The following is a 27,289-nucleotide window of genomic DNA, read 5'->3' on the forward strand; positions in this document are numbered from 1 at the left end:
GAGGTCATTGATGTGATAGGAACCGATATACCCGACCATCCTCAACAAGCACACAAAGAATTAGAAGATAGGTCCATAAGCAAACCAGCTGAGACACATACTATGCATAAACACCCAACTGATTCAACATCCTCTCTGCATCACCAACAACAACAGCAACAAGACCAACAACAACAAAATCAAAACAAAAAAAGGCCTCGCAGGAGCTTATCTACAGCAGTACCTGTTCGAGCGACTCGTAGCCGCGGTCTGGAATCAACAGTTGAAGAGCTCAAGAACAGAAAACGAATGTCTCATGAAGCACGTGAACTATTCGCCTCTGTGCTGCATCTAGAGAAGCAAGTTGAAAAAGTCAAGCCATATAGTTCCAAACCTGCAGCCGTTGGTTGGGCCTATCTAGAAAGTGACGATGAAGAGGGCCATAAATCAGGTGAAGAGCAAGTTGAAGAAACAATAAAGCCAATAAAGAAACCATCAAAGAAACGCAAAATTGAGCCAGTTTCGCTTGATGAATTTGAGCGAGGTCAAATCGTTTGGGCTCGTGTCAGTGGTTATCCTTCACATCCTGCCAAGGTAAGGAAAAAAAAATAAGGAAGGCTTATGAATTAACATCCATGTTAGCTTTGGAAAGTGCCAGACAAAGGGTCAAAATTGGTTATTCCCAAGACAACCTCCAATGTTTTGGTCGAGTTTCTTCAAGTACCTCCAAACCATAAATGGTAAAAAAAAAAGACACGATCTTATAAAAAAAGACTCACTGGAACCATAGGGGCTGGATTCATCCAAAGGATATTGCAAGATTTGGTGATACTGAAACAGATAAAATCAAGTTGGCTGAATGTCTAAGGATTAAAGCATCCAATCGAACGGTTAGAATGCAAGAAGCCAAAGACGGATACCTGTGTGCTTGTTCAGAATTAGGTAAAGAAGATGGGCAAGCTGTTCTTGACAGCGTCTTTAATGAAGCCAACCTTACATCACATCATAAAAAGAAGGGCAAAGCATAGCATTCATTTATCACATATACACAAATATACCTTCTATATCACACTGACAAACACACACACAAAAACACATATATAAACAAATGTATATGTTATTGTTATTGTACAAGATTTTTTCCTCCCTTTTCCTCATTTTATAATAAAGTAGTATATTCATGTCAATCTAGAGTTACTTGATCTCTTGATTTTTTTATCTTCTGTCTTTTCTTCTGCAAGCTTCTTCATGATGGTTAGTTTACCAACAGCATTAGCCTTGACTGACATTTGTCGTTCAATACTTCTGTTGATCTGTGCTGTCAATTTCTATCAAAGCAAACAAGTCAATATTCTCTTCTCTCACTGTATCTGTGTTTTGCTTTACCTTATCCAATGCTCTCTTTTGAACTAAAGCTGGTTGCTTTGGAGCAATCTTTCTTGCTAATGATGATAAGTCTCCTTTCCAATAGTCACGTAATGTATCCTTACCTCCTTTCTTCACTACACCTTTCTTCTCTTTGCCTCCCTTTGACTTGTTGTTTTTCTTTAATTTTAGTGATCCCTGTGCCATAACTGAAAAATTAAAGATAAAAGAGCGACAAAAGGAGAGAGAGCCGATTCATGCTTCATCTTTACTTCTCAGCCACTGTGGGATAAGCCACTCATTGGCCCTCTCTCTGTCTCTTCTGAGTTACCCTTCAAAATTTTCTTTTCTTTTTTTTCTTTTCCCTTTATTTCAGCATAAAAAAAAAATATATACAACAATGGCATTTGAATCTCGAGGTGGAGGACGTGGTGGCCGTGGTGGTAGCCGTGGTGGTCGTGGCGGATTTGGTGGTGATCGTGGCGGCCGTGGTGGTGGCCGTGGTGGTGGAAGAGGTGGATTTGGTAAATTCAATTATTATTATGAAAACTTAAAACTAAAACTTTCTTTGTCTTGTAGGTGGCCGCGGCGGCGGAAGAGGCGGTGCTCGTGGAGGCGGTGCCAGAGGTGGCCCCCGTGGTGGTGGAAGAGGTGCTGCCCGTGGCGGCCGTGGTGGTGCCAGAGGTGGTGCTAAAGGAGGTGCCAAGGTTATCATTGAACCTCACAGACATGCTGGTATCTTCGTTGCCCGTGGAAAGGAAGATCTTTTAGTTACCAAGAACCTTGTTCCCGGTGAATCTGTTTATGGTGAAAAGCGTATCTCTGTTGATGGACCTGATGGCACAAAGATCGAATACCGTGTATGGAATCCCTTCAGATCTAAGCTTGCTGCTGCCGTCCTTGGTGGTGTTGACCATGTTCACATTGCTCCTGGCAAGAAGGTTCTTTATCTCGGTGCTGCCTCTGGTACTTCCGTTTCCCATGTTGCTGACATCGTTGGTCCTGAAGGTGCTGTATATGCTGTCGAATTCTCTCATAGACCCGGCCGTGATTTGATCAATATGGCAAAGAAGAGAACTAATGTTGTTCCTATCATCGAAGATGCTCGTCACCCTCAAAAATACCGTATGCTTGTCCCTATGGTCGATGTTATCTTTGCTGATGTTGCACAGCCTGATCAAGCCCGTATTATCGCATTGAACGCTCACAACTTTTTGAAGAATGATGGACACATTGTTATTTCTATCAAGGCTTCTTGTATTGATTCTACAGTCGATGCTGCCACTGTCTTTGCCCGTGAAGTCAAGAAGCTTCAAGAAGAAAGAATTAAGCCTCAAGAACAACTTACACTTGAACCTTACGAAAGAGATCACGCCGTTGTTGTCGGTAAATACGTTCGCTTCAAGTAAACCAGTGCAGCATTGTTTTTTCTTTTTATTACATGTATAATCTTCATATATCTTAACATTTTTTTAAAAAAAAAAGCTTACAAAAATAGATTCTTTTGTGTAAATAAATGAAGAAAGAGAGAGATGGTCTTTGTCTTCATTACCCTTTTTTTTTCCCCCTTCTCTTTTGTGATAATCAACGTATAAAATTTGATTTCCCGCTTACTTTATTGAATCGTTACATGTTCCTTTCTTTTTCTATTTCTTTCTTTTCTCGTTTATTTAATGGAGATCAATAAAGAAGAAGCTATTCGTTGTTTGAGGATTGCAAAAAATCATTATGGCAACAAAAATTACGATGCAGCTGTTCGCTTAACCCAAAAGTCAATTAAACTTTATCCAACAGAAGAAGCTAAAGAATTCCTAGTAAAAGCTGAACAAGCAGCAGCCAAAGCAGGGCCAGAAGAAATAAAGAAAGAAACCAAGTCAACATCATCAGCGCAATCGTCTTCTTCTTCTTCATCAACACAACAACAGTCTCAAGAAGTGAAAGAAATATTGGCCTGTGGTACGGATTACTATAAAGTATTGAAATTGAATAGAAACTGTACAGAAGTTGAAATCAAAAAAGCATATAGAAAAGTAAGTTGTGTATAATACAAAGCTTATTATAACTAACATTATACATTAGCTCGCTCTTAAATTCCATCCAGATAAAAACAAGACTCCTGGAGCCGATGAGGCGTTTAAATGTAAGTTCATTAGACATGGAAAAACGTTGTGTATTAAACCATAATAGTGATTTCAAAGGCATTTACTGTCCTAAGTGATCCTCAAAAACGAGCTGTACATGATGCTGGAGGAGGCGATCCAGAACAACGAGGTAATGGAGGATTCTCGGGCTTCCGAACACAAACATACGGTGCCTCCCCATTTGGCGATGAGATATCTCCTGAAGATTTATTCAACATGTTCTTTGGAGGTGGTATGGGAGGCAGAGCATACACCTTTGGTGGTCCAACTGGATTCAGCAGCGCAACCTTTGTCGGCCCAGGATTCCGTGCGAGAACGTTTAATACCGCAGGCGGTCCCTATCAACGTGCAAGATCACATCAACCAGAACAACAGCAACGAACAGGTTGGTCTATCTTTTTGCAGCTGTTGCCACTGTTGCTCTTATTTGGATACACCCTCTTTTCTGGTCTCTTTGTAGACGACACGCCTAGTTTTGCATTTCAATCCAACTCGGTCTATTCTCAACCACGTATGACAACCAGAAATCATGTTCGTTATTTTGTGAACCCGGCGGCATTCAGACCATACCAAGACAATAGAAACAAGCTCTATCAATTTGAATATCAAGTGGAAAAGGATTGGCTGCAGTCATTACAGCAAAAGTGCTTTATGGAACGTAAGCATCGACAAATGCTTCTTGATAAATCAAAAGGAACATTTGGATTTATAAATCGAGATGAAAAGCTTTACCAAGAAGCATTAAATATGCAGCTCGACAGTTGTGAAGCGGTTAAACGATTTCGTACTTATTAAAAATACAACAATAGAATAAACAAAAAGAAAAGAGGGAATAAAAAAGAACTTGATATGTTGTATGTTTATGTAGGGCAATGTGTGTATGTTTGTAAAATGGGGAAAAAAAGAGAAGAAAGGGGTATATTTATGAACTTATTATATCATGACTAGCTCTAAGGTCCATGTACGCCTTGCCCATAGTCTGATGGGTTGATTATCAATATGAACCGTATTTCCGTCCCACCAACACTTTCGCTATTAAAATAAGTGTCAATGATTTACCAAAATTCATGCAAAAAAACAAAACTTACTGCAGGCTTCCTCCAAAAAAGCAATAGCTTCTGTGCTGTGTTATCCAACTGATGCGCGTGATCTGTGCCAGATGACTTTAAGGCAACCAAGCTCATACTATTGATACATGTCCTATTAGGCTCTAATTCACGATGACCCCATCGGTCTTCTCTTGAAAAGCCTGCATGACAGAGCATATCAATCAAATGTTGTTCGGCTACATTATTTGCTCTTGCAATATTCTTTTGTAACGCAGCAAACACTAGATTCTCGTTCTTGAGGTATTCACCTGCAGCCAATTTCAGTTTGATTGGGTCCTTTTTGTCCTGATGAATGCAGTAATACTCAAGCTCTTCTCTTAGAACAATAACGGGTACTTTATCTAGAATAGATGGATAATACTGAGCTGCTTGGCTAAAGGCAAAGAGTGACTCTTCTGGTTCCATTTTTTTTTCTTTTAATGTCCTTTTGTAGAAATCGAGGACATATTCTAGACATTTAGGGTCAAAATCGACATGGGTTGTTAACAATTCCTCACTGTTAGCATCACTTGATTGAAACTCTGAGTCGTCATATTCGTCTTCTTCTTCGCTGTCATAAGACTGTTTACCCAAAACGAGACCATTAGGAAACATGGCGATGAGTAAGCTTTCCGGTAAGCTGACTAGCGTTTCTTTATCTAACTTCATACGGATGCCGCGCAAGTCCAAGTAAAGTGTTTGAGGGATAGTGTCTGGGGTATTTTCATATGCAGTATCCAAGTCGTCATATTGTTGCACTTGATAAATAAGAGTGTCTTGGGTACTAATATTACTATTATTTGCAGACATTGTTTAGAAAGAGGGAAAGAAAGAAAGAAAGAGAAAAGGGAGAAAGTAAGAGAGAAAAAAGAATTAAAAGTACGCTTTCTACAATCTGATCCCAAACTCTCCTTTTTGTTGTTGTTGTCGTTAGAGGCATAAATAGCAAAGACATTCACATAGAGAAAATAGTCAAAGAAAGGCAGGTTTCCTCCTTAAAAAATGCTTAGGAGTTATGAGATATGCTTCCACTCCCCTCTTTTATCCCCTTTAATCTTTTTTCGATCTCTAGTAAAGTGTTGTTTTTTTTTACACACACAATTTTATTTCACACAAAATGGTTATTTAAGCAGAAGCAGATTTCTGCATAGAAGAAGTGCGACGGCGTTCAATCTTCTTTTCCTTGGCTTCCTTAACACGCTTGGCAAGCAATTGCTTGTATTCAGCTTCGGCTTCACGAGAAGCTTCGGTTCTTCTGCGCTTAATGGCTTGTCTACGTCTCTTGTGTTGAAGAGTACGGGGAGTGACAAGACGTTGGATCTTGGGGGCCTTGGTGTAAGCCTTCTTGCCTTCAGCCTTGGGTTGGACTTCACGGCGGATGACATACTTGCGAACATCGTCTTCCTTGGACAAGTTCTATTACTAAAGTAAGTATAGTGATTCATTTAACAACATAATAACACGTACGAAGAACTTTCTAATCTTGGAAGCACGCTTGGGACCAAGACGCTTGGGAACGGTAGTGTCGGTCAAACCGGGAATATCTTGTTCACCTTGCTTGACGACGACAAGAGACAAGACAGAAAGATCAGGGCCGACGATACAACCACGGACAGACTTTCTCTTGCGTTCACCAGTACGGCGAGGACGGTAGCAAGAGTGGCCCTTGGACATCAAGAGCTTGACACGGTGGGGTAAGAGAACACCTTGCTTCATGGGGAAACCTTGCTTGTCGTTACCACCAGTGATACGGAAAACATAACCCTTGAACTCGTCACCGAGAGCGTCGCCAGAGACTTCTTGAGCCATACGCTTGTCATAGAAGCCACGACTATAGATAAGGTTAGTTGATGCTCATGATCATTCTTTAAAACTTACAGTCTACGTTCGTCTTCAATTTCAATCAACTTTTGGCAGCCGGTGGCTGGGTTAGCGATGTTCAACTATAAAAAAAAAAAGATAAGTCAAAGTGTTCTAATTGAAACAAGAGAGGGGATAAATAGCAAAAGGAAAGAACAGAAGGAAGGAGTTTATGTGTGTGTGTGCGTGTTCATGCTTGAAGGAGAGAGAGAATGTAATTGAATTTGTTGACAGCAGTCGTTCTCTTTCTCTCTTACATATTTTTTCTCTCGTTTTCAATCTTTATAAATACATCTTATTTCTTTAATCCATCTTTTAATCCAACTCATCCATCCTATTCCTTCTTTGTTTCCCTCCTTTTACTATCCATCATCCACTTGATGTTGCTTACTTTCATGTTGGAAGAGAAGGAAATATTGCCCTTGGGCAGCCCATCATGCTTCAAATGGACGGGCGTCTCAAGTGCGCACACACGCGCACCCCTCTCGTAGCCCAGCTCTCGGAAACATTAGTGCGGCAAAAATGAAGTCACAATATATGGGCGGATGTTTAAATTTTTGAAGAGGGGGAGAGCAATACCTAGAGGCGTTATCAAGATTAACAAGATGTGCACTGCTGTGGGGTACTTTTGATAATTCTCGACAGTAATAGTAAAAAATATGCTCCAAAATGAATAGTCATATGTATATCCTCTCTTCAGAATTAATAAGCAGAAATAGAGACCAAAAAAAAAGAGGTGACTTCTTATGATCGTAGTGAGCATACAAACAACACTGATAATAGGAAAAATAGTTTTTCCTAGACTGTTTTAACATGAAAAAGGACATTTGAAGGAAGAGGAGGTAGAGTAAAAAGATTCTCCAAGTAAAGACCATATAATACATATATGCACACATAATAATAATTAGGTGGACCAAGTTAAAAGAGCGCGTGAATTCACATGGATTTGTTTCCTCGATCTTGATGGATTGTCAATTTCTATGTATAAGCTTACGTTAACATAATTCTTTTCTTTTCCCTCTCTCTTTCTTTTTTCCTGTTTCACTATGTCATCGGCCTATCAAGTATCTACCATTGGCACAGAGTACACCTCCTCACATAGAGTCTATATTGGTAAGCTACCTTCACAAACAGCAAAAGAAGACCCCACTAAGATACAAGTAGAACATAACAGACAAGTCATTTCGCCTTTTCACGATATTCCACTTTATGCTGACAGTGAAAAAAAGATTGTCAACATGATTGTTGAAATCCCTCGATGGTCTAATGCCAAATACGAGGTAGATCTATATATTATATATATATACTTTGTAGCTAATCGTGATTGTGTGTGTACGCTTGTAGATTGCTACAGGTGAGAAATACAATCCTATCAAGCAAGACGTGAAAAAGGGCAAGGTACGATTCGTTCGAAACTGTTTCCCTTACAAAGGTTATATTTGGAACTATGGTGCTCTACCCCAAGTAAAAGATAACATAGGAATAATCTGTGAATAATATTAATGTAGACCTACTATAGACTTGGGAAGATCCAACTGTGATTTCAAAAGACACTAATGCTCGTGGAGATAACGATCCGATCGACGTATGTGAGATTGGACAAGAGATTGGATACAGAGGACAGGTCAAACAAGTCAAGATTCTTGGCGTCATGGCCTTACTCGATGAAGGAGAAACGGATTGGAAGTTGATAGCTATTGATATCAATGATCCACTGGCAGATAAAGTCAATGGTATACGTTTATAATCTTTATCTTTGTTTGGGTATAAATTAATCCTCGTATAGATATCCATGATGTAGAAAAGTACTTTCCTCAATTGATTGATGCCACACGCCATTGGTTCAAGATCTACAAGATGCCTGATGGGAAACCAGCGAATCAGTTTGCATTTAATGGTCAGTGCAAAGACAAGGTAATGCTATCTGTCGATTGATGTGACATTAACTCACCAATGGTAGACTTATGCAGAGGCAGTTGTAAAGGAAACACATGAAGCATGGAAGCGGTTGATCGAAGGAAGAACTCCTTGTAAAGCAAATACGCACGACATTAGCATGTAAGTAAATGGAATTCGTGAGATAAGCATCCTAATTTTTATTTTTAAGGGCAAACTTTACAAACAAACATTCACCTTATGTTTTGAATACATTTAATGATCAGGAATTACAAAAAGTAAGTAAAAGGGCAAACCTATGCTTTCTTACTAAAACCCTATTTAGGTCTTGGTTAAACAAAAGAATAAGAAAGATATTGAAGCCAAAGATAACAAATGGTATTTCTTAAAGTCGCAGCTTTAAAAATCGTTTTCTTTGCACACACACATATAAATAGATAACAGTTATGCATCCTGTATTTTGTCATTTATTTTCATTACAAGTCAAGGGAAAAATAGTTTTTGCAAATTGATAAAAAAAAAAGGGGAAAGAAAGAATTTACTAAAGTTACTGCTTCATGCCTCTAATGAATCATTTTGTCACAAGCATAAAAGACAAGCAAAATCGGAAGTTTAAACATTAAGCGTGCTTGCAGGTCCTAATTTGGCTTCTTGTACCTCCACAGATTTATTTGAAATATTTGGTTTCTCCTTCTTTTTCTTGTATTCTTTGTTCTTCTACTCTTTTATTCTTCTTTTTTTTTTATCCACTCCTTTCCTTTTAGGCGCCCTCTGCTGATTTTGAGTGCGTCATACCAACGATTGCTGCAGTAGTCATAGCAACTGAGTCAGTATCACAAAGAAAGAAAAATAGAGAAAGTTGCAAGAGCCAAAAAAAAATAACGCCCAGTTGATCCGATTGTATAAAAATATCCCTTTTTATTTTTCCCAGCCTTTTTTTCTTTTTTTTCTTTCCCTTCAACTTTTATTATTATTTTTTTTTTCAATCAACCCATTCCCTTCCTTTAAACGACTTAAAATGAGCTTAAATACAGTGATCACACTTGCCCTTTTGTTAAAAAAGGTAATAGAATTAATCGCCAATACAACATAAAAATAAACTTTATATAGATGACTCAAAAGACGGCTACCAAAAAGAGCTTTCGAACAAAAAAATCCAATTGCCCTGATACGCAGTCATCATCTTCTTGTTCATTACCAAGTAGTCCTATCAGCAATCACCATACAACTAGTAATAGTAGTAGTGATGATGATGATGATGAAGAAGAAGAAATGGAAAGAAGATTAGACAAGACGTCTACTATTCAACCATCTACATTGAAAACTACTTTAGAAGGCATGATGAGTACAACTACCATCAAAGAAGATTCTGAAGTTGTGGTCAATGTGACAGATAAAGAAGTAAATAAAATGACACTGTCCTTGCTTTCCCCCCCTATTTAACGTTTCAACTCTGTGTGTTTTTTAGGTATCAGCTGGTAAATACAACAACAAGAGAAAACAATAATTCAATTAGATAACACATTAAACTAGGTTCTGCAACTGTGATCATACGTGATTTCGCTTATCCTAAAGATTCACCACTCCACTTTGGAAATCCTTTGCCCAACAATCAATCGACGATCTCATTATCTTCCCCAGATTTTACAGGAAGAGATGCTCGTGCCCTATTTGACTTTATACCAGAAACGGAATACGAAATAGAGCTAAAAGCAGGGCAAATCATTTGGGTCCAGTACCGCCAGTGCCCTGTAAGTTATTGTGAGCAATATTTTTAAAAATAAATAATACTAACTGTATGTTCTCTCTTGTAGGGTTGGTTAATTGCAGATGTACATGATCAAACTGGCCTAGTGCCTGAATCATATGTGGAACTTATTTAATGTATTATATATATTAACCCACGCACACAAATAAAAAGATGTATCAAGACTAACCTTTTCGTGTTTCATCAACGTAACATTTGAGCATTACACCAGCCACTTTAAGTTGTTTGAGCGCACCCTTAAGAACACACAAATAAGGTAAGTGTAACACCAAATCGATTCTTGATTCTTGGCTTGCTTACTAGGGAGAAAAGCAAAGAAGGGTATATCAAAGAGCAACCTAATGGATGAAGAGAAAGTGATTGCAATAGACGCTTTTAATTCAAAGGCTTGACAAGGTTTATTCCTTTACCCCAATCTTTTTGTAAAAACGATGTACGATGTGAGTTTAAAATCAGCTGAGCTTTTTATTTTTCATATGAGGTTTGTGCAGTTCGACCAGAAAAGGGGGGCTGAAGAACAAAAACTGGGATTGTCATTTCGGTTCAAATTTAGGCTGATTTATTTTAGCCTTGTATCAATCGATATAGTACGGATTTGCGTAAACTTCCCTAATACGTATCTTATTGTATTCTATGCTTATTCTTGTCCGACGGGAACTTTTTCCAGCTGTGCTTTTTGACCGGAATATTACTCAGTGGACTCAAATTTAACCCATATCCTGTTTGTCCACGTTAGTTCTATAGTAACTTGCCCTAAAGTATCTGCAAATTATCCATAATAAGACAATATCCTTCCATTTCCGTTGAGCCCGAGCCTTTCTTGCAGCAGTTGCCCAGTAGTTTACACAGCTGTCACCTTTTTGTTTGCCTTTTTCTTCTTTTCTTATTATTTGCGCGACTTATTAAACCTTAAGCTAATGTTTAATAATTTTATAATAACACATTGTATCAAGGATACGGCCTTTTTAAAGAGTCTTGGTTCGCAGGAGAATTGTTCCTTTTTCGTTTCATTTGTAACACACGCATACTGTTTTTCTCTGTTTCTTTTTTTTTTTTGAAATAGGCTTTCTTAAATATTGCATTTACTTATTGAATGAGATCAACTGCTTTGCTAACATGGGAGAAAACATATTAAAAAGCCTTTATGCTGTTTTCCCAATATAAACTTGAAGGCTGTGGCTTCTCTTTTTATTTTCAATTAGGCTTAGGACAGTAGTCTTGGATAAACCGAAGCTGTTTTATAGGTGTTCAGTAGAGGAGTCAAAGGACTTTTCCTTAGTCAAACACATAATTCTATACTTGACGCTAACTGTTGTAAGAATTAAATATAGTAGCTTATGCCTTGCTTAAAAACGTTTTTAAAGCCTTTTCTGCGCTTACATCCTCAACTTTTTCTTGCTGATATAAACAGGCACAGATATTTATCAAAAGCTCTGTCTGCAAATCATTGTTTTCAATAGCTTCCATAGAGATAATCGCTCTTTTTTCATTATATTTAGTTTGTTAAAGCAATCAAAATCAATCATAAATCATTTATTCATCTGTCAAACGAATTCTATTTTTTTTTTGGGTTTTCAGGTTCAATCAACCCCGGAAATGTTATACCTTGTTTAGTTACTATAAAAGCAAAACTAAATGATGAACTTTACAGGGAGTAAGGTACCTCAATGATGACTCTTTTTACCAGAGCAGCCATTTTTTATATAGGTAAAGCTCCTTGAAAGAAAGGAGAGAGGGGAAGAGGAGATGATAAGATAGACAAAGACAGAAAAGGAAACACACCTATGAAATCTATATAATTCAATGAGCTTACCTTTTTTTAAAAAAAAAGTTGGATTGATAAACTCACTCTTTAAAGGGAGAGAAAGGGGGTAGAAATGGAAGCATACACGTACATAAACTGTGGCGCAAAACGAAGGTTAGATTACCTTTAAAAGAAATAAAAAGAATGATCCATTCGTTGAAAAGAACTATTTTAAAACATGCGTTTTTACGTTTATTATTGTTTAAATTAAGAACTTTTTTAAGAAAACAATGAAAGAGGAAAAGGAGTAAGGTTGTGTGCATTTCTATTAAATGTAAAAAAAAGAAGAAGAAGCAATAATTCATGAGACTACACATACTTGCAAACGAAAGAAGCAAAAAAAGAGAAACTACAGAAGGGTAGTACATAAGTGGCATATAAAACTTGAAAGCATATGGATAGCGCAATTTCCGGCTTTTAGGAATATACACGGTAGAGAAAAGAACCATTGCTATCTTTAGAAGCCACGAAACAGCATTGCATCGATTGATGTGGGGCTAGAATGAGCTGAGGAGGAAGGGCTGAGTGCAAAGGCAGGTGGTGGATGAAGAGGCGGAAGTGATAAAGATTTGATCAAACTAGGAGATGGTAAGGGAGAAACCGGCGGCGAGACAAACATACTTCGACGCTGCTGTTGAGGGGTAACTCTCTCTCGTGTTCTTGTCGACTGTCGCTTATTTTGAAACCATATCTGCACAGTTCTTGGACTCATTCCTAATCGTTTGCCTAGTTCTATGCGAAGTTCGGTTGATGGAAAACATGTCTGTTGAAAGACTCGGTTCAATATGTACAGCTGTGAAGGGGATGCTCGCTTTCTTTTCGCTTTTACCGGCTCATCGGATTCGTAGAGAACACTATCAGCCCTTGTTGGAGATAAAAGGCTGGATACATGGAGGATTGATGGTTTTGTTGACTGTCTTGTGTAGAAATAGCCACTAGTGTTGACAATGTCTGAAAGCGAGGGTAGAGTACATGCAGATTTCATGATAAGAAGAAGAGATGTGTTTGAAGGAAAAAAAAAAAAAAAGAAAATAAAGTTACAATACTATTTTATATCCTTTTTAAACAATCGTTCTGCTTCAACATCATTCTAGCTCTATATTAAGAAACATTCCCCTTTATCTTTGCTTCGATGCCTCCTATCTCTTTCTTTTTCTTTCTTTCTCGTTTAGTCTCTCTCTTTCTTATACACTCAGCTAATATTTCCCCACAGGCTTGCCCCCACAGCTTTAACTTAATTTTAAGCCTGGCTCTTCCCTTTCCCCTTTCTTAAGATAAACCAAAAAGATTAACCTTATTATTGACATATTAAGCTTTTATGCATTTGTTTTGCACCCCCCTCTCTCATAAACGTTCGACAAATATATTTCTCCTAAACTGAAATCTAGAAATGACTATTCATTGCCACGCTATATAGAAGTAATATTTGCACAATATATACACAAGCTTCTGTTGTTCGTTAGCTTATAGTAAAGAATACTGTTATTCTTTGTTTAATTCTTTATACATGACTCAGGGACTATTTTTTCACATCTATCATTAAATCATCATCTTTCTTCATCTTTATTATATTGTTATTACCTGAATAAAAATAACATGTATGCAGCTTTCTCCTTGATTCATAACAAAAGGTATCCCCTTTTTCTTATTCACATAAAACAAAAGAAAAGGATAGGAAAGGTATGAGTGAGGAGGGCAATGAAGAGTATATACACTTTATAAATGGTTGATTTTCATATTAACTTTTTAATTTTACGATATTAAACGATCAAACAATGACGATAACTTACGTTAACGTTCCCTCCTTTCCTTCTCCTTCTACTTGTATATAAACCAGCAGATCAATTACTATTCTCCGAATAAACAAAAAGGGAGAAAACAAAAATGTGTGTTCTCCTGGGGCGAAAGGGATATGTTTTATCGGCCACAATTCCGATTTTGACACATTTCAAAACTTTAAAATTCCTTTAATTTTACATCTGCTTTTATTTTATATAAGATTTACAAACAAAAAGTGGTCGAAATGCCTTTTTTTTAAATAATGTTGATCATTTTCTCTGATTGAAAACAATTTAACGGCGTTGAGAGTAGACGTGAGCGAAAGCACGAGTGGTAGCGCGCTTCAACTTGGATTGAGCGGACTTGAGGTCATCAGGCTTGGCATCATCAGCAGAGAGTTCCATGAGTTCCATGGCTTCGGCCAAAGCGGTTTCAATAGCTTCACGGTCAGCACGACGGAGCTTCATGTTGACATTGGGGTCAGCAATGTTGTTCTCGACTTGGTAGACGTAAGCTTCGAGGTCTTGCTTAGCTTGGACAACGGCTTCACGTTCCTTGTCAGCATCAGCGTTCTTGGCAGCATCTTGAACCATACGTTCAATATCAGCAGCAGAGAGACGAGTGGAGTTGGAGATGGTGACATCAGCCTTGCGACCGGTGGTCTTGTCTTGAGCAGTGACCTTCAAGATACCGTTGGCATCGAGATCGAAGGTACAGAGGAGCTCAGGAGTACCACGAGGAGCAGGGATAAGACCAGAGAGAGAGAATTCACCGAGAAGGTTGTTTTCCTTGGTCATCAAACGTTCACCTTCGTAGACAGGGAAAGTGACAGTGGTTTGGTTATCGGCAGCAGTGGTGAAGACCTTGGACTTTTGACAAGGGATAGGGGTGTTACGGGGAACGACAACAGCCATGATACCACCTTGCATTTCAACACCAAGAGAAAGAGGAACAACATCCAACAAGAGGAGGTCTTGAGTCTTTTCGTTACCAGCTTGGTTGGTGAGAACAGCGGCTTGAACGGCAGCACCGTAGGCAACAGCTTCATCAGGGTTGATGGACTTGTTCAATTCCTTACCACCAAAGAGATCTTGGAGGAGGGATTGGATCTTGGGGATACGAGTAGAACCACCAACGAGAACGATTTCATCAACATCCTTCTTGTCAACCTTGGCATCCTTCAAGACACGTTCAACGGGTTCGATAGTACCGGCGAAAGCAGTAGAGTTGATTTCTTCAAACTTGGCACGAGTGATGGTGGATTGGAAGTCAACACCTTCGAAGAGAGAGTCAACTTCGACAGTGGTTTGGGTCAAAGAAGACAAGGTACGCTTAGCACGTTCGGAGGCAGAACGGAGACGACGGAGGGCACGGGCGTCACCGGAGATGTCCTTCTTGTGCTTGCGCTTGATTTCTTGGACGAAGTGGTTGACGAGAGCGTTATCGAAATCTTCACCACCCAAGTGAGTGTTACCAGCGGTGGCCTTGACAGCAAAGACACCACCAGCGATGGTCAAGAGGGAGACATCGAAAGTTCCTCCACCCAAATCGTAGATGAGGACATTACGTTCCTTCTTGTCGTTGGCATCCAAACCGTAAGCGATGGCTATAAGCTGTATAAATATCTTGTTATTCTAATACTGTCTAAAACTTACCAGCAGCAGTGGGTTCGTTGATGATACGGAGAACATCAAGACCAGCAATGACACCGGCATCTTTAGTAGCTTGACGTTGACCTTTAATATAAATAGTAAGTTATCCAGTTTATCTCGTATTTTTTTTTTTAAAAAAAATATACATACTGTCGTTGAAGTAAGCAGGGACAGTGACAACGGCCTTGGTGACCTTCTTGCCGAGCTTAGCTTCAGCAATTTCCTTCATCTTGATCAAAACCATAGAGGAAATTTCTAATAATTTGTTAGTCACAAAACACCAATGAAATTTTTTAATCATTTACCTTGGGGAGAATAGGTCTTGGTTTCACCTTCAAATTCGACTTGAATGAAGGGGTTTTCGTTTTGTTCGACGACGGTGAAAGGCCAGTTCTTCATGTCAGCCTTGACATCAGGATCATCGAAACGACGACCGATCAAACGCTTGGCGTCGAAAACGGTGTTCTTGGGGTTCATGGCAGCTTGATTCTTGGCAGCATCACCAATGAGACGCTCCTTATCAGAGAAAGCGACATAGGAGGGAGTGGTACGGTTACCTTGTTCGTTGGCAATAATTTCAACACGTTCGGATTCCCAAACACCAACACAGGAGTAGCTAATATATCAAAAGTGTATGTGTAAGCGCGAATGATGTATATAGCATGCTTTTATCCAACTTACGTAGTACCCAAATCAATACCGATAGCACCCTCGTATTCAGCAGACATTTCTAATAGACTCGCAAAGGAGGAGAAAAAAAAGAGAAAGAGCAAGTACAACCGATCTCTTTCACATTGTTATAGTCGAAAAAAATTTTGTCAGCCGGAGCAAAAAGGTCACTGACCGGAATCCCGCAAGCCACAGAATGCTAAAAGTGTGTCAGTAGTTCATTTGATTGGTTTGCACAACCGCAAGAGATGGTTTAATGGGGTTCAATCTGAGTTTAGGAGAAACTCCTCTCTCTTTTTTAAAGCCTGTCATGAAGCACACGTTTGTTTTTTTTTTCTTTATCATTTTTAACATGTTTGCTCGTGCCGCTGCCCGCTTCGGTAAACAATAGATGAGATAATGAACAAAAAGAACGCGTCATTTCTAATTATTAATGTGTGTAGCTGCTAGACCTGCTGCTTCCATGAGAGGTTCATAAAATGACTTTCTTGAATTGAACATATGTTTATTAACATATTACAGCTCGCACCTTTGCCACTGTCAACCGTGCTGCTGTTTCCAGTGCTTCTCGTCACGGCATGACTGTCTGTGCTGCTGTCACTGCTGGTGCTCTTTCCTATGCTTATTTCCAAAGCAAGGAGCCCGTCTCTGCTGATGCCAAGCCTATTGCTGGTGTCAAGTAAGTTGTGTGTTTTTGATGGTTGAATGCGTAACTAATTTGTTGTCAAGGGGCACTCTGACCGAACGTACTTTTATCGCCATCAAGGTTCATTGAAATGGAACAAAGGCGAAAAAAATGACTAATTCTTATTTATAGCCCGACGGTGTCCAACGTGGATTAGTCGGTAAGATCATCTCTCGTTTTGAAGAACGTGGATATAAGCTCGTTGGCTTGAAGGCCATTGTTCCTCCTAGAGAATTGGCTGAAAAGCATTATGAAGATCTTAGCTCACGTCCCTTCTTCAAGGGCCTTGTTGATTACATGACCAGCGGTACTCCTGTCATTGCTATGGTAAAATAACAAAAAGCGTGGAAGCACATAGATTGATTTTTATATTGGTATAGGTTTGGGAAGGTAAGGATGTCGTCAAACAAGGTCGTGCCATGATTGGCGCCACCAACCCTCTTGAATCCGCTCCTGGTACTATCCGTGGTCAATACGCTGTATGTCGTAAAAAAAAAAAGATAAAAAACGTCAACTCATTTTTTTCATAGATCTCTGTTGGCCGTAACATCATCCATGGCTCTGACTCCTTTGAATCTGCTGAAAAGGAAATCAGCTTATGGTTCGGTAAGGCCGGTGAACTTGTTGACTGGACTCCTGCCAACGCTGAATGGGTTCAATCTGATAACTAAATGATTATTTATTGATAATAAAACCAATCAATTACTGTTATTGTCATGCATTTGCTTTAATGTCTTTTCAATAGTGTTGATACGCGTATTCATCTCTTCTACTATACACTCAAAAGGTTAGCGTTTGTTTATAACTTTTTTTTTTGGGTCTTACACTTTTTATTTATATCTGTGCTCGTTTCATCTAGTTTATTTTGCTAAGAAAGAAAGAGTCAATATGAATAACAGTAATAATAATAAAAAGCTAATTGACTATACGATCTTGTCTGCAAGGCCATTAAGCTATAATATATACAATAAGTCCAAAATGAAACTAATTAAAAGAAAGCAAATACTTACAAATGATGTTAAATCTTCAGGTGCAATTTGCTCATTTGTATTATCCTTATTTGAACTCATATTTGTTGTTTAAAAAGAAGAAGGGAGAAAAAAATGGAATTTTTGTTACTTTTTTCTCTTGTTCAACATGTCTTCTGAAGAACCCGTACTTTCTGATGAGCAAATCCTCGAGTTTGAACAACAAATTAAAGACGAAGAAGCCCAAAGGGTAAATGAAGCATGTTGTGTATACCTGAGCTCATTTTCTTTTAGGTTCCTCTTGTATGTCAGGACGAGCCTATCAGTAAGCTTGAAGAAGAGTTTAAAGATAATCAGCAATTTTTAAACAAGATTAAAGTAAACGATAAATGCAGGCACTTAAGCTCCATTATGTAACTGTTGTCTTTTTGTATTAGAATCTGGCACAGGAACATGATCGTATTAGGAGATGTCGTGGTGATGGTAAATATCTATAAAATGCATACGTGTATATTCACTCATGTATATATATTTTGTATAGGCAACTGTTTCTTTAGAGGTAGATCAACTTGTATTAGATTAAACATTTTTATTTAAACATAAACATTCTGTTAGCTATTGCGTTCAGCTGGTATGAAAAGGCTATGAACGACATCAGTAACTATGACACCAATCTTGCCAGACTCAAAGAATCATGCAGCTTATTAGAATATGCCCAATTTCAAAAACTTGCTTATGAGGACTTTTATGAAGTAGCATGTGAACAGTTTGAAAGATTGGGTGAATACAGAAATGATCCTGATATGTTACTCGTAAACTTTCAATCATATGAGATCAGCAATACGATTATCACGTACTTTAGGTTTGTCACGTCTGCTTATCTTCGTATTCATTCAGCTGAATATGAACCATTCATTGTTGATGAAATGATCTCTATCGACGAGTTTTGTTCAAGAAATGTAGAAGCATTTGGTAGTGAGTCTGACCACTTGCAGATTATTGCTATCAGTAAGGCAATGGACATTCCAATTCACATTGTCTATTTGGATGGTGGAATGGAGGACAAGGCAACTGTACATGAGTTCTGGCCAACGGAAAAGGATGAATTGGAAAGAACAAAGATTCCCATCAAGTTACTGTACAGGCCAGGTAAATAACAGTGAAATGAAACTCACCTTGTTATATTCACGTCTTTAATAGGACACTACGATATTCTCTATCAAAAGTAATACCGCTTTTACTTAAATAACACAACATTGCATAAACATACATTTATCATTGATTAAATAGTTTGTTGAAATAAAATGAATATTGGCATACTAAAAAGGAAATTTATAGTAAGTAGATTACTAAGGACTCCACACTGCCTTATCTAAAGAACAGCATTTTTCATGCAACAGAAAAATTTGATAAACTCACATTGTTTTTGATAAATTATAACGTTTGACATGTATTTATAAAGCGAGACATACTTTTGTTGAACCATTTTTCATTATTACCGCCCACTCTTATTTTTAAAAATCATGTTCAAGCTTTATATCTGTTTCTCCAGTACTTTCTCTCTTGCTTCTCGCGTCGTCCGCCATCCTTTGACCAAAAAGCTGGCTCTGACTTTCTATCGAGTACTCAAGAAACTCACGCCTATTCTTGCCGTTGCTCTTTTAGAGGTCGCTTTTCTCGTAGTAGAGAAATCTGCAGAGTGCGCAGGCGCCTTTGTAATGATTGCTATGGAAGAAATAAAGGACGAAAAGAGCAAATCGGCTTGATTGTCTTTGCTCAGAGACAATGGATGGAGAGAGGAACTACAAATGGCGGTGTATGAAATGGCACAACTGGTAACAAACAAATATAGTCTTTTCTTTTAATCAACCGCTTTTCTCATGAACATTCTTCTTTACGATGATCTAGGCGCATCACCTAATTCTGTCAAACAAGCATACAACACTCTGAAAGCATTGCTTGGGCATGCTTATGATATTATAAAAATCGACCGAACAGTTCTTCAGTCCGAGCCGTGGGAAACTGGCTGTGCTATGCTCGTTATGCCTGGTGGAAGAGACTTGCCTTACTGTGAAGCACTCAATGGCGAGCCCAACAGACGGATATGCCAGTTTGTGAAGAATGGAGGTTTGTACCTTGGAATATGTGCTGGCGCATACTACGCTTCTCAAGGCATAGAGTTTGAACGGGGAAATCCAAGGATGGAGATCATTCAGCCTCGAGAACTGGGGTTTTATCCAGGACTATCCAGAGGAACGACCTATCCAGGCTTTATCTATAACAGCGAAAGCGGGGCAAGATCGATCTCGGTAGTGATAGAAAAGGATACACTGCATAACGGATATCCTGCCGCAAGTGACGTTCCAGACGAAATCAAAATGTATTATAACGGTGGTGGATATTTTGTGCATCCGGAAGAACATGGCAATGTTACAGTTCTGTGTCGATTTAAAGATCCTGGTCCATTGTGTCTAGACGAGCCCAAAGGTCCTGCAGCTGTCGTTCATTGTAAGGTGGGTAGGGGCAGCGCCTTACTGATAGCCACTCATCCAGAATATGATGCCTCTTCAGAAGATTTGTTACTTGCCGATAGTGCAAATAGTAAAAAAGTGCGCGACATCTTGAATGATCTCGTTTTGTCTGAATTGAAAAGAAAACAGTTCTTACGTGCGGCTTTTGCACGCCTTGGGTTACGTGTGGTGCCTTTTGATGATAACAAGATACCTCAAGAGAACAAGCTACCAAATATAACTCCATTATACATGTCTGGACTATCAAACGAATGGATTCATGGGCCACTGTCATATCTCTTGAACAAGTCTGATAAACATTCACGTCTCCTGAAAGATTCAAGTGATATATTTCATGTCAGGGAGTTGGACAGCCCACTTGATGACGATATTCATATTTTATCAATGTGCAGAGTTAAAGAAGGCAAGTCTCCTGTTATTGAAATCTTATATCCCGATACGTCTTACCCAGTGGAGCCCATTTGCCCTCCTTCAAGCATGACGTTGCAGTTTAACCTGGTTGAATACTATCAACAGTTAACCCAGAAAAGAATCGCTCATCAAGAAAATACGCTTCAGTTTGGAAATGGGCTCCTATATGCTGAAGTTATTGATAGTACTCAGACAATGATGGAAAAGTAAATATAAAAGAGGAGAAGAGAATAGGTGGGCTGATAAAATAAAATGAAATAGGAACTCTACGTTTTTGGCAGGCTTACCAACTGGTTATCTGTGTTTAGCAAGTACACAAATCGCAGGACGAGGTATGATAGATGCGATGGAGAACAATTTATCAACAACTAAGCATATATTATTAGGCAGAGGAAGGAACTCATGGATATCACAGTCAGGAGCCTTACAGTTTAGCATGATTCTAAGGCACAAAGTACACCTCAGACATGCTCCTGTTGTCTTTATTCAATACATGGTTGCCTTGTCTATAGTCGAAAGCATACGAGAACGACAAGGATACGAAGATGTTCCCCTAAGACTAAAGTGGCCAAATGATATCTATGTAGAAACCAGCAGCGGAGAACAGAAAAAAGTAGGAGGGATCTTGATAAACTCATCGTTTGCTTCAGATGATTTCGTTTTGGTCATTGGTATGCACTATATATATAATCGACTTGCTCCCAACAAACTAACAATCAATGTAGGGTGTGGACTGAATCTATCAAATCACTTTCCTACTGTTTCAATCAACGATATCTTTAGAAACTCTTCCCTTGCCCCACTTAGTGCTGAAGATGTCTTGGCTGGTATCATTGCCAAGTTCGAAGTGTATTACGGTCACTTCTGTAGAGATGGAATAGGTTCATGGTTCTTGGACACATACTACAAACGATGGCTGCACAGGTATTGTTTATTTCATGGATTAGCACAAAAAGAAAGCATACTAACCCCGTCTTTCAGCAATACTATCGTTACTCTGACGACTCATAACGATGAGAAGGTAAAGGTGATTGGCATTACAAAAGATCATGGTATGCTGTATGTTGAAAGCCTTGATCGACCAGGCAAGTTTTATGGACTTCAACCAGATGGCAATAGCTTTGATATGATGAAAGGATTATTAGTGAGGAAAATTTTATGATCAACCATGCCTGGAAGAAGTCAAATTATGAGGCGAGAAAAACAATCTAAATTAAATCTTTATTCATCATTTCGCTAAATACGCATCAGCCAAAAAAAAAGTTCACCTATAGATTTTTCGTGACGGGCTGAATGGCTGCATGAACGCTTTCTTTTTTTCCTTTTTTAACAAATGAATACCACACTTAGTGAAGAAGAGATTCAATTGCTCCTTCAAAAGAAAGATGAGCTTTCACCGGAGTTAATTCAATTGCTTGAAGAATATGAAAACTTGAAGAGTTCAGAACAACCTTTTGACATGGGAGAAAACTGTGGCATCACCTTCTCATTCGGCCATCGTATATTCTTGTTACCTTCTGTTGTCATTGGTTACCCAAGTCAAAACGACATAACTGTGATTATTCTTACGCCGCTTACAAAAGAGACTTTACCTTGTCATCAGTTTCTCGCTGGACACTGTCAAGATTCCTGCTCTTTGGGTTATTCGCATGGGTATGTGCTTCCTAGAGAGTATATTGTGCCTTACGACGCCCTTGATCTTGACAACTTGACCGAACAACTGCAGAGTGATGCCAGCGTATGGTGTAAGGATAAAGAGAGTATGTTATGGAAAGAGGCGCGTGTGGTCGAGCAGATGTCTGGGACAAGTTGGAAAGTACGAAATAGCACAAGGCAGGAATTCATTGTAGAACTTGGCGATATTATTCCAATAAGAGAGTTAGATGACCTTGAAGAATCAGAACATGAGGCACAAGATAAACAAGAAAATGATACTATTGATTATGGCATGACCGAAAGGGCACCAAATACATGGGGTGGTTGGCAAGCACATACCACTGACTTTGCTGCTAGAATGATGAAAAAGATGGGCTATCAAGAAGGCAAAGGGTTGGGACTTCAGGGACAAGGTCGAGTAGAGTTTGTGCAAGAAACAAAGTATGGACAGACAGGCAGACCAGGATTAGGATTCGAAAAGCAAAAGCCGAAAAAGAAAGTCAAACCAAAGACGATTGCCCAGGAAAAAAATGATGTCTTTAACTACATGAATTCTATTCTAGAACCTGTAAAAAAGAGTGCAAAAATACAGGAAGGTTCAGCACCAAAGCCTACGAATGAAAAGGAAGCATACAGAGCCATAGCCAAGTTACAAGATGAGATGAATAAAGCTCAACTCGGCTTATCTAATGCCAAGGCAGCGTACAAGAGAAATAAAGGTACCTTCAATGAGGACTTGTTTTCAAGCAAGTTGAAAGATGCAGCAGCTCATTTGGATGTCGTAACGACTGAACTGAAGAAATTACAGAGACACGTTAAGCAAACAAAAGAAAAGCAGGATATGTATACATTCTAGTGTAGTTAGAGCATATACAGCAATAAGATTATTCAGCAATTTAGATACCATGCCTAGCATAAAGGCAAGGCAAATGCACACCATTACACATTGTATAAATTCATGTTCGTATTGTACATTTTTAATATCATTTCATAATAAACATGCAAGAGGGGGAGGATGTCTAATGCTTAACGCTTTTGGTTCTTTTTCATTTGTTCCATTTGATCAAATTTCTTGTAACTTCTCTTTTCATATTCCTTAAGCTTATATCTTCTGGTTGGTGTAACTGGCACTCTTGGTTCGATAATATTACGCTTTACGAGACTATGGAATCTATCTTTGAATATACTTCCTTCAGGCTATAACATAAAAAGTGTTTATATCAAGTTGTGCATCAGTACTATCCTATCACTCTTACCTTTAGTTGTCGAAGGGTTGCGCACAGCTCATCTGTCAGCTGCACGTCAATGGGTAACTCAGGTACTTCATACTTTCCAAGCTTTTTAACTCCTTTCTTTTCTTCGCTAGCCTTGCGCTCCTCTTTCTTTTCCAACAGAGCATCCAACTCATTTGCTCTCTGTTCAATCTCGGCTTCAATCTCTCTAAGCTGATCAATTTGTCTACGAATAGCTTTTTCATGCAATTTTTGTTTTCTTGCCAACTCTTCACTTGCTAAACGGAACTTCTTATGTCGTTCTCTTCTTGTCTTGCGCTTAGCAGCCTTCATTTTCTTTGTCTCTTGATCATCTGTTGGTAAGTCTTGCACATCTTCATCGTCCTCATGTTCCATTGGAGCATCTTCACTGGCTAGCAGTTTCAGCTCTTCACGATAAGACAGCTGTTCATGAAGTTTGGCAATAATTTCCGCTTTACGCTCTTCTGCTTTCACAGCTTCTGCAAGTAATTGCTGATGCTGTTCTGCTTCAGGGTTATATGATGCTCCTCCGTGTGGTGTTTCAATGGCTGGAATATGTGTAGCAGCAGCAGGTTTTTGTTTTATCGTCTCAGGTGTCTTGGGTTTTTGTTGAGTAGGTAAAAAGTCATTGACAGGCTCTGATTCTATAAAAAGAGAGATCGCACTTTAGGAATATGGTTTCAAGGTCAAGCTTTCATGTATATCTATACCCTCTTGTCCCCAAAGGTCATATGTCTTTTTGTCATTGACTTTTTTCTTCTTTGGTTGTGATTGTGTTTGTTGATTTCCTTTACGTTTCAGGATCTTTTGAATGTTGTCTGATTCATGTTTAGAAGCAACTTTATCTGTAATTTCTTGCTTCTTAAATGGGTTCTTTGGCTGCACAGCAGGAACAGCTGATCTCTGTTGCAAGATCTCGTCCACTCGAAGTGGCTTATCTTTAGCTAGTTGACGCTTAACTATATGTATAAAGTTAGTATTGTATACAAAAAGACACAGCAGTTAAACTTACCGTTCAAATCGCCTGCCGTATCAATAGTAAACAGTTCCTCATCTTTTATTTCTCCAGTATGACCACTACATAACAAATTAATATGATGAAGCATAAAAATAACAAGACTTTACATGAGTCTTTCCACAGCTCTCAGCTCTTCTTGTCCTTCAGTAACATCGGATATATCTACATTTTTACGCCATGCTTTCTTGCCTTTACGACTGGGCTGTGCCTTTTTTACTACTTGAGCTGACATTGATAAACTTGTACAGAAAAGAAAAAAAAAAAAATAAAAACAACTTTTAAGTAATTGTGACTTTATAAAATGATTGTCACTTTCCATTTTAATTCTTAACCAGTCATCGCAACCTTAAATTATGATAAGCAGTAAGAGGTTACTCAGACGTTTAATGTAGCACCAATATTCAACAGCCAAAAGCCTATTATATTATCAGCAGCTAAAAAACATAAATCCTTAAGCATTGAATAGATTAGAACGAAGTATCTTCCTAATGTACACAAACCTTAAAAATATGAAACGTTGTATTTAAATCACAAGCTAATTTCTATTGGGCAGCCAAATAAGGAGAAAAAAATAAAGAGCAAACCCGTTCTTCCTCTCTTTTTTGTTTTAACAGTGAGTAGCATAAAGAATGATAAGCATTAGAGGCTTTACTTCTCTAGTTTTGAAAAATGGTAAGGGAGTACCACTTTATGTATCTCTTCTTAAGGTAAGTACACATTTACAAGTTTATAAAAGATGAAATTTAGAAAAGAAGATTGACTGAATGTTGTTGCTGATTCAACTTTATTTGCCTTCTTTTCGACTTGAATATATGATAAAACGACAGCATATCTTGCAAATACTGATAGTATTTTGAGGGCTTACTCTCATTTGTGCTGTTATGTTTACATGATACGCGTCCAAATGTTTGAAAATCAACCTTTTGCTAAACATTGCTTAATTTCCTTTGGTAAGCTTATTCTTCTCTTTTGTTCTTTGCTTCACAAAGGATGACCTGGTTTACTATCATCCAAAAGTGCGGTAAGAGCATTTATGAGCTTATTTGGGCATACTTTTACAAAGGTAAATACACATTTACAAAAGACAAGCTGTGACAACATAGACGGACATTTTGATATCATAGCTAACCGTTTGAGAGGCTTGTTCTCATTCTATGTTTGTATGATTTCATCATGCACGTCTGAATTAAGTTTTACGGAGTTTATGAGCAATCTTTTATAGACTTGCTTATAAGTATTTACTGTTTTTGTCGTATTTGACCATGTTGAATACTAATCTTTAAGTGAGAAATTACATTTGACTTAATTACATGGTATCTTAATTAGTAATCTGATCTCTTTTAATACAGCCTCATTTCTTTTTGCTATGAGCTCCTCCTTTCACTTCTAATAAAAGGATAAAACAGAGACTCAGCACTTCTTTGCTTTTACTGTATACATTACACGAGTACTAATAACAACAACTGTAAACTACAACCAATATCTCAGTTCTCATGTCTAAACTTCTTAATCGATCACTGAAAGCCGCCCATCTTCCATACGATCCTAAGGAAAGTATGAACAGCTGGCTCCATCAATTCAATCTTCACTTCCAACGTTTGTCTCTTACGATTGAGCAAAAGCTCCTGCACATTAATCAATACATGCCTTCGGATGTTGCTAATTGGACATCTCTCGGCACAGCTTTACTCCAAACCTTTGGTATCTCTGCTGCCAAACATAAGCAAGTTGTTCGTAGTCGCCTGGAATTACTTTGTTAAGGGTCAATGTCTTCTAGTCGCTTCGCCTTCCTGTTCGAATCTGTCATCTTCGACTTTCCCGATGGCCATAAACTAGATGCAGATACTCTGAAAATCATTTATCTTCAAGACATATCTCCAAAGATTCGCCAAATGGTGATGCTTAACACCGCAAAACACACCTGGCGTGACATTTTCATTGCTGCTACAGCAATCAAAGAAGCTGTCTCTCTGGATACTCAGCCCTTGCTTGAAGACGAATTTGCGAAACTCGCGTTATCTGCTACACCTATTATTCAGTCTGACCTGATTCCTGACGAGAGCGTCGAAATAGTCGATATCAATGCTTTATCTAATCAGCGTCAACACGCTTCTTCTTCTTCTGGTAGTCGCTACTCTTCACGCTCATCAGAGGCTTCATGAAACCAATTCCGTCAACAACGTGACCCTATGCGCCTATGATCTGATTCTGGTAAGCTTATATGTGGTCATTGCGAAACGGAAGGACACCTTACCAAGCTGTACTCACGCCTTGGAATCAATAAACACACAATTTTTTGAAAGACAACACCTATTCCTTTCCACTTGTTAGCAAGCTCTTGTCGGAGACGAAGAGTTCTTTCTGAATCTCTTTCGGCAATATGTTTAGAAGCTTGTTTGAAACTAAAAAGCGTTGCTCTGTCAGATGCTTCCATGGTGCTGTGAGGGAAATGGATAAACAGTACTGCGTGGAATCATGCATCTTTTTGCGGCCACAGGTACTGATAATCCTTCTTCTTGCAAAACTTCAATAAAACGACGAATTGCTATGGACCGTACTTGTTTCTTCTTTTTTTTTTATCATCTGAAATAGTAACTATACTTAATTCAGCGGTAATCTCTTCTAAATTTTCGTCCGTGTCTTTCATCTTATGGTCATGAACAGGAACATCGAAGTTTGTGAGTATGGTGATTTCGCCGTATCCATATGCCAATTTCATGGCTTTGGTTTCAGTCCAGGATAATACTCCATTAAAGGTCGCTAATT

General features: G+C 38.5%; 17 protein-coding genes across 17 annotated transcripts; 9 read left to right on the forward strand and 8 right to left on the reverse strand.

Moving 5' to 3' along the window:
• Nucleotides 1-1,157: 1,157 nt before the first annotated feature.
• Nucleotides 1,158-1,551, reverse strand: RHIMIDRAFT_239345 (uncharacterized protein; the record flags this gene model as incomplete). The annotated part of the gene is made up of 3 exons (XM_023609154.1): nucleotides 1,158-1,307; nucleotides 1,366-1,421; nucleotides 1,470-1,551. 3 exons carry the CDS (start codon nucleotides 1,549-1,551, stop codon nucleotides 1,158-1,160), a joined length of 288 nt encoding a protein of 95 aa, XP_023464228.1.
• Nucleotides 1,552-1,714: 163 nt separating this feature from the next.
• On the forward strand, nucleotides 1,715-2,954 carry RHIMIDRAFT_228554 (Fibrillarin). The gene is made up of 2 exons (XM_023607618.1): nucleotides 1,715-1,868; nucleotides 1,924-2,954. The coding sequence occupies exons 1-2, from the start codon at nucleotides 1,745-1,747 to the stop codon at nucleotides 2,751-2,753; spliced, it is 954 nt and encodes a 317-aa protein (XP_023464229.1). The 5' UTR covers nucleotides 1,715-1,744; the 3' UTR covers nucleotides 2,754-2,954.
• Nucleotides 2,955-3,017: 63 nt separating this feature from the next.
• Nucleotides 3,018-4,280, forward strand: RHIMIDRAFT_239347 (DnaJ-domain-containing protein; the record flags this gene model as incomplete). Its single annotated transcript, XM_023609155.1, has 3 exons — nucleotides 3,018-3,374; nucleotides 3,424-3,484; nucleotides 3,532-4,280. 3 exons carry the CDS (start codon nucleotides 3,018-3,020, stop codon nucleotides 4,278-4,280), a joined length of 1,167 nt encoding a protein of 388 aa, XP_023464230.1.
• A 138-nt stretch (nucleotides 4,281-4,418) lies between these two features.
• On the reverse strand, nucleotides 4,419-5,383 carry RHIMIDRAFT_245043 (uncharacterized protein; the record flags this gene model as incomplete). Its single annotated transcript, XM_023610139.1, has 2 exons — nucleotides 4,419-4,517; nucleotides 4,574-5,383. The coding sequence occupies 2 exons, from the start codon at nucleotides 5,381-5,383 to the stop codon at nucleotides 4,419-4,421; spliced, it is 909 nt and encodes a 302-aa protein (XP_023464231.1).
• A 315-nt stretch (nucleotides 5,384-5,698) lies between these two features.
• RHIMIDRAFT_239349 (40S ribosomal protein S6-B) lies at nucleotides 5,699-6,830 on the reverse strand (the record flags this gene model as incomplete). Its single annotated transcript, XM_023609156.1, has 4 exons — nucleotides 5,699-5,989; nucleotides 6,041-6,404; nucleotides 6,452-6,516; nucleotides 6,825-6,830. The coding sequence occupies 4 exons, from the start codon at nucleotides 6,828-6,830 to the stop codon at nucleotides 5,699-5,701; spliced, it is 726 nt and encodes a 241-aa protein (XP_023464232.1).
• Nucleotides 6,831-7,479: 649 nt separating this feature from the next.
• On the forward strand, nucleotides 7,480-8,732 carry RHIMIDRAFT_285477 (inorganic pyrophosphatase; the record flags this gene model as incomplete). The annotated part of the gene is made up of 8 exons (XM_023613283.1): nucleotides 7,480-7,546; nucleotides 7,598-7,713; nucleotides 7,778-7,897; nucleotides 7,953-8,166; nucleotides 8,220-8,347; nucleotides 8,394-8,491; nucleotides 8,541-8,607; nucleotides 8,655-8,732. The coding sequence occupies 8 exons, from the start codon at nucleotides 7,480-7,482 to the stop codon at nucleotides 8,730-8,732; spliced, it is 888 nt and encodes a 295-aa protein (XP_023464233.1).
• A 615-nt stretch (nucleotides 8,733-9,347) lies between these two features.
• Nucleotides 9,348-10,212, forward strand: RHIMIDRAFT_245046 (uncharacterized protein; the record flags this gene model as incomplete). Its single annotated transcript, XM_023610140.1, has 5 exons — nucleotides 9,348-9,392; nucleotides 9,440-9,730; nucleotides 9,798-9,807; nucleotides 9,863-10,080; nucleotides 10,144-10,212. 5 exons carry the CDS (start codon nucleotides 9,348-9,350, stop codon nucleotides 10,210-10,212), a joined length of 633 nt encoding a protein of 210 aa, XP_023464234.1.
• A 1,796-nt stretch (nucleotides 10,213-12,008) lies between these two features.
• On the reverse strand, nucleotides 12,009-12,901 carry RHIMIDRAFT_259150 (homeobox-domain-containing protein). The gene has a single exon (XM_023611384.1). The coding sequence runs from the start codon at nucleotides 12,884-12,886 to the stop codon at nucleotides 12,359-12,361; it is 528 nt and encodes a 175-aa protein (XP_023464235.1). The 5' UTR covers nucleotides 12,887-12,901; the 3' UTR covers nucleotides 12,009-12,358.
• A 962-nt stretch (nucleotides 12,902-13,863) lies between these two features.
• RHIMIDRAFT_228563 (heat shock cognate protein 70) lies at nucleotides 13,864-16,094 on the reverse strand. Its single transcript, XM_023607619.1, has 5 exons — nucleotides 16,014-16,094; nucleotides 15,638-15,948; nucleotides 15,483-15,587; nucleotides 15,336-15,416; nucleotides 13,864-15,286 (listed from the first exon to the last, which is right to left on the reverse strand). The coding sequence occupies exons 1-5, from the start codon at nucleotides 16,058-16,060 to the stop codon at nucleotides 13,974-13,976; spliced, it is 1,857 nt and encodes a 618-aa protein (XP_023464236.1). The 5' UTR covers nucleotides 16,061-16,094; the 3' UTR covers nucleotides 13,864-13,973.
• Nucleotides 16,095-16,434: 340 nt separating this feature from the next.
• Nucleotides 16,435-17,357, forward strand: RHIMIDRAFT_245048 (NDK-domain-containing protein; the record flags this gene model as incomplete). Its single annotated transcript, XM_023610141.1, has 6 exons — nucleotides 16,435-16,471; nucleotides 16,524-16,680; nucleotides 16,731-16,767; nucleotides 16,819-17,013; nucleotides 17,067-17,165; nucleotides 17,217-17,357. 6 exons carry the CDS (start codon nucleotides 16,435-16,437, stop codon nucleotides 17,355-17,357), a joined length of 666 nt encoding a protein of 221 aa, XP_023464237.1.
• Nucleotides 17,358-17,384: 27 nt separating this feature from the next.
• RHIMIDRAFT_239355 (uncharacterized protein) lies at nucleotides 17,385-17,756 on the reverse strand (the record flags this gene model as incomplete). The annotated part of the gene is made up of 4 exons (XM_023609157.1): nucleotides 17,385-17,458; nucleotides 17,512-17,554; nucleotides 17,616-17,639; nucleotides 17,697-17,756. The coding sequence occupies 4 exons, from the start codon at nucleotides 17,754-17,756 to the stop codon at nucleotides 17,385-17,387; spliced, it is 201 nt and encodes a 66-aa protein (XP_023464238.1).
• A 67-nt stretch (nucleotides 17,757-17,823) lies between these two features.
• RHIMIDRAFT_245049 (cysteine proteinase) lies at nucleotides 17,824-18,883 on the forward strand (the record flags this gene model as incomplete). Its single annotated transcript, XM_023610142.1, has 6 exons — nucleotides 17,824-17,904; nucleotides 17,949-18,032; nucleotides 18,092-18,137; nucleotides 18,196-18,213; nucleotides 18,270-18,803; nucleotides 18,855-18,883. 6 exons carry the CDS (start codon nucleotides 17,824-17,826, stop codon nucleotides 18,881-18,883), a joined length of 792 nt encoding a protein of 263 aa, XP_023464239.1.
• Nucleotides 18,884-19,534: 651 nt separating this feature from the next.
• Nucleotides 19,535-21,758, forward strand: RHIMIDRAFT_239357 (class II aaRS and biotin synthetase; the record flags this gene model as incomplete). The annotated part of the gene is made up of 5 exons (XM_023609158.1): nucleotides 19,535-20,802; nucleotides 20,858-20,928; nucleotides 20,983-21,267; nucleotides 21,322-21,520; nucleotides 21,578-21,758. 5 exons carry the CDS (start codon nucleotides 19,535-19,537, stop codon nucleotides 21,756-21,758), a joined length of 2,004 nt encoding a protein of 667 aa, XP_023464240.1.
• Nucleotides 21,759-21,929: 171 nt separating this feature from the next.
• RHIMIDRAFT_245052 (uncharacterized protein) lies at nucleotides 21,930-23,108 on the forward strand (the record flags this gene model as incomplete). Its single annotated transcript, XM_023610143.1, has 1 exon — nucleotides 21,930-23,108. One exon carries the CDS (start codon nucleotides 21,930-21,932, stop codon nucleotides 23,106-23,108), a length of 1,179 nt encoding a protein of 392 aa, XP_023464241.1.
• A 170-nt stretch (nucleotides 23,109-23,278) lies between these two features.
• RHIMIDRAFT_245053 (P60-like protein) lies at nucleotides 23,279-24,755 on the reverse strand (the record flags this gene model as incomplete). The annotated part of the gene is made up of 5 exons (XM_023610144.1): nucleotides 23,279-23,449; nucleotides 23,509-24,149; nucleotides 24,216-24,464; nucleotides 24,518-24,582; nucleotides 24,631-24,755. 5 exons carry the CDS (start codon nucleotides 24,753-24,755, stop codon nucleotides 23,279-23,281), a joined length of 1,251 nt encoding a protein of 416 aa, XP_023464242.1.
• A 1,261-nt stretch (nucleotides 24,756-26,016) lies between these two features.
• On the forward strand, nucleotides 26,017-26,685 carry RHIMIDRAFT_239360 (uncharacterized protein; the record flags this gene model as incomplete). Its single annotated transcript, XM_023609159.1, has 2 exons — nucleotides 26,017-26,257; nucleotides 26,285-26,685. 2 exons carry the CDS (start codon nucleotides 26,017-26,019, stop codon nucleotides 26,683-26,685), a joined length of 642 nt encoding a protein of 213 aa, XP_023464243.1.
• A 258-nt stretch (nucleotides 26,686-26,943) lies between these two features.
• On the reverse strand, nucleotides 26,944-27,242 carry RHIMIDRAFT_239361 (uncharacterized protein; the record flags this gene model as incomplete). The annotated part of the gene is made up of 2 exons (XM_023609160.1): nucleotides 26,944-27,068; nucleotides 27,125-27,242. 2 exons carry the CDS (start codon nucleotides 27,240-27,242, stop codon nucleotides 26,944-26,946), a joined length of 243 nt encoding a protein of 80 aa, XP_023464244.1.
• Between the last annotated feature and the right edge of the window lie 47 nt (nucleotides 27,243-27,289).

The sequence above is a fragment of the Rhizopus microsporus genome, assembly GCF_002708625.1.
Source record: "Rhizopus microsporus ATCC 52813 unplaced genomic scaffold scaffold_13, whole genome shotgun sequence".
In the NCBI taxonomy this organism is placed as follows: domain Eukaryota; kingdom Fungi; phylum Mucoromycota; class Mucoromycetes; order Mucorales; family Rhizopodaceae; genus Rhizopus; species Rhizopus microsporus.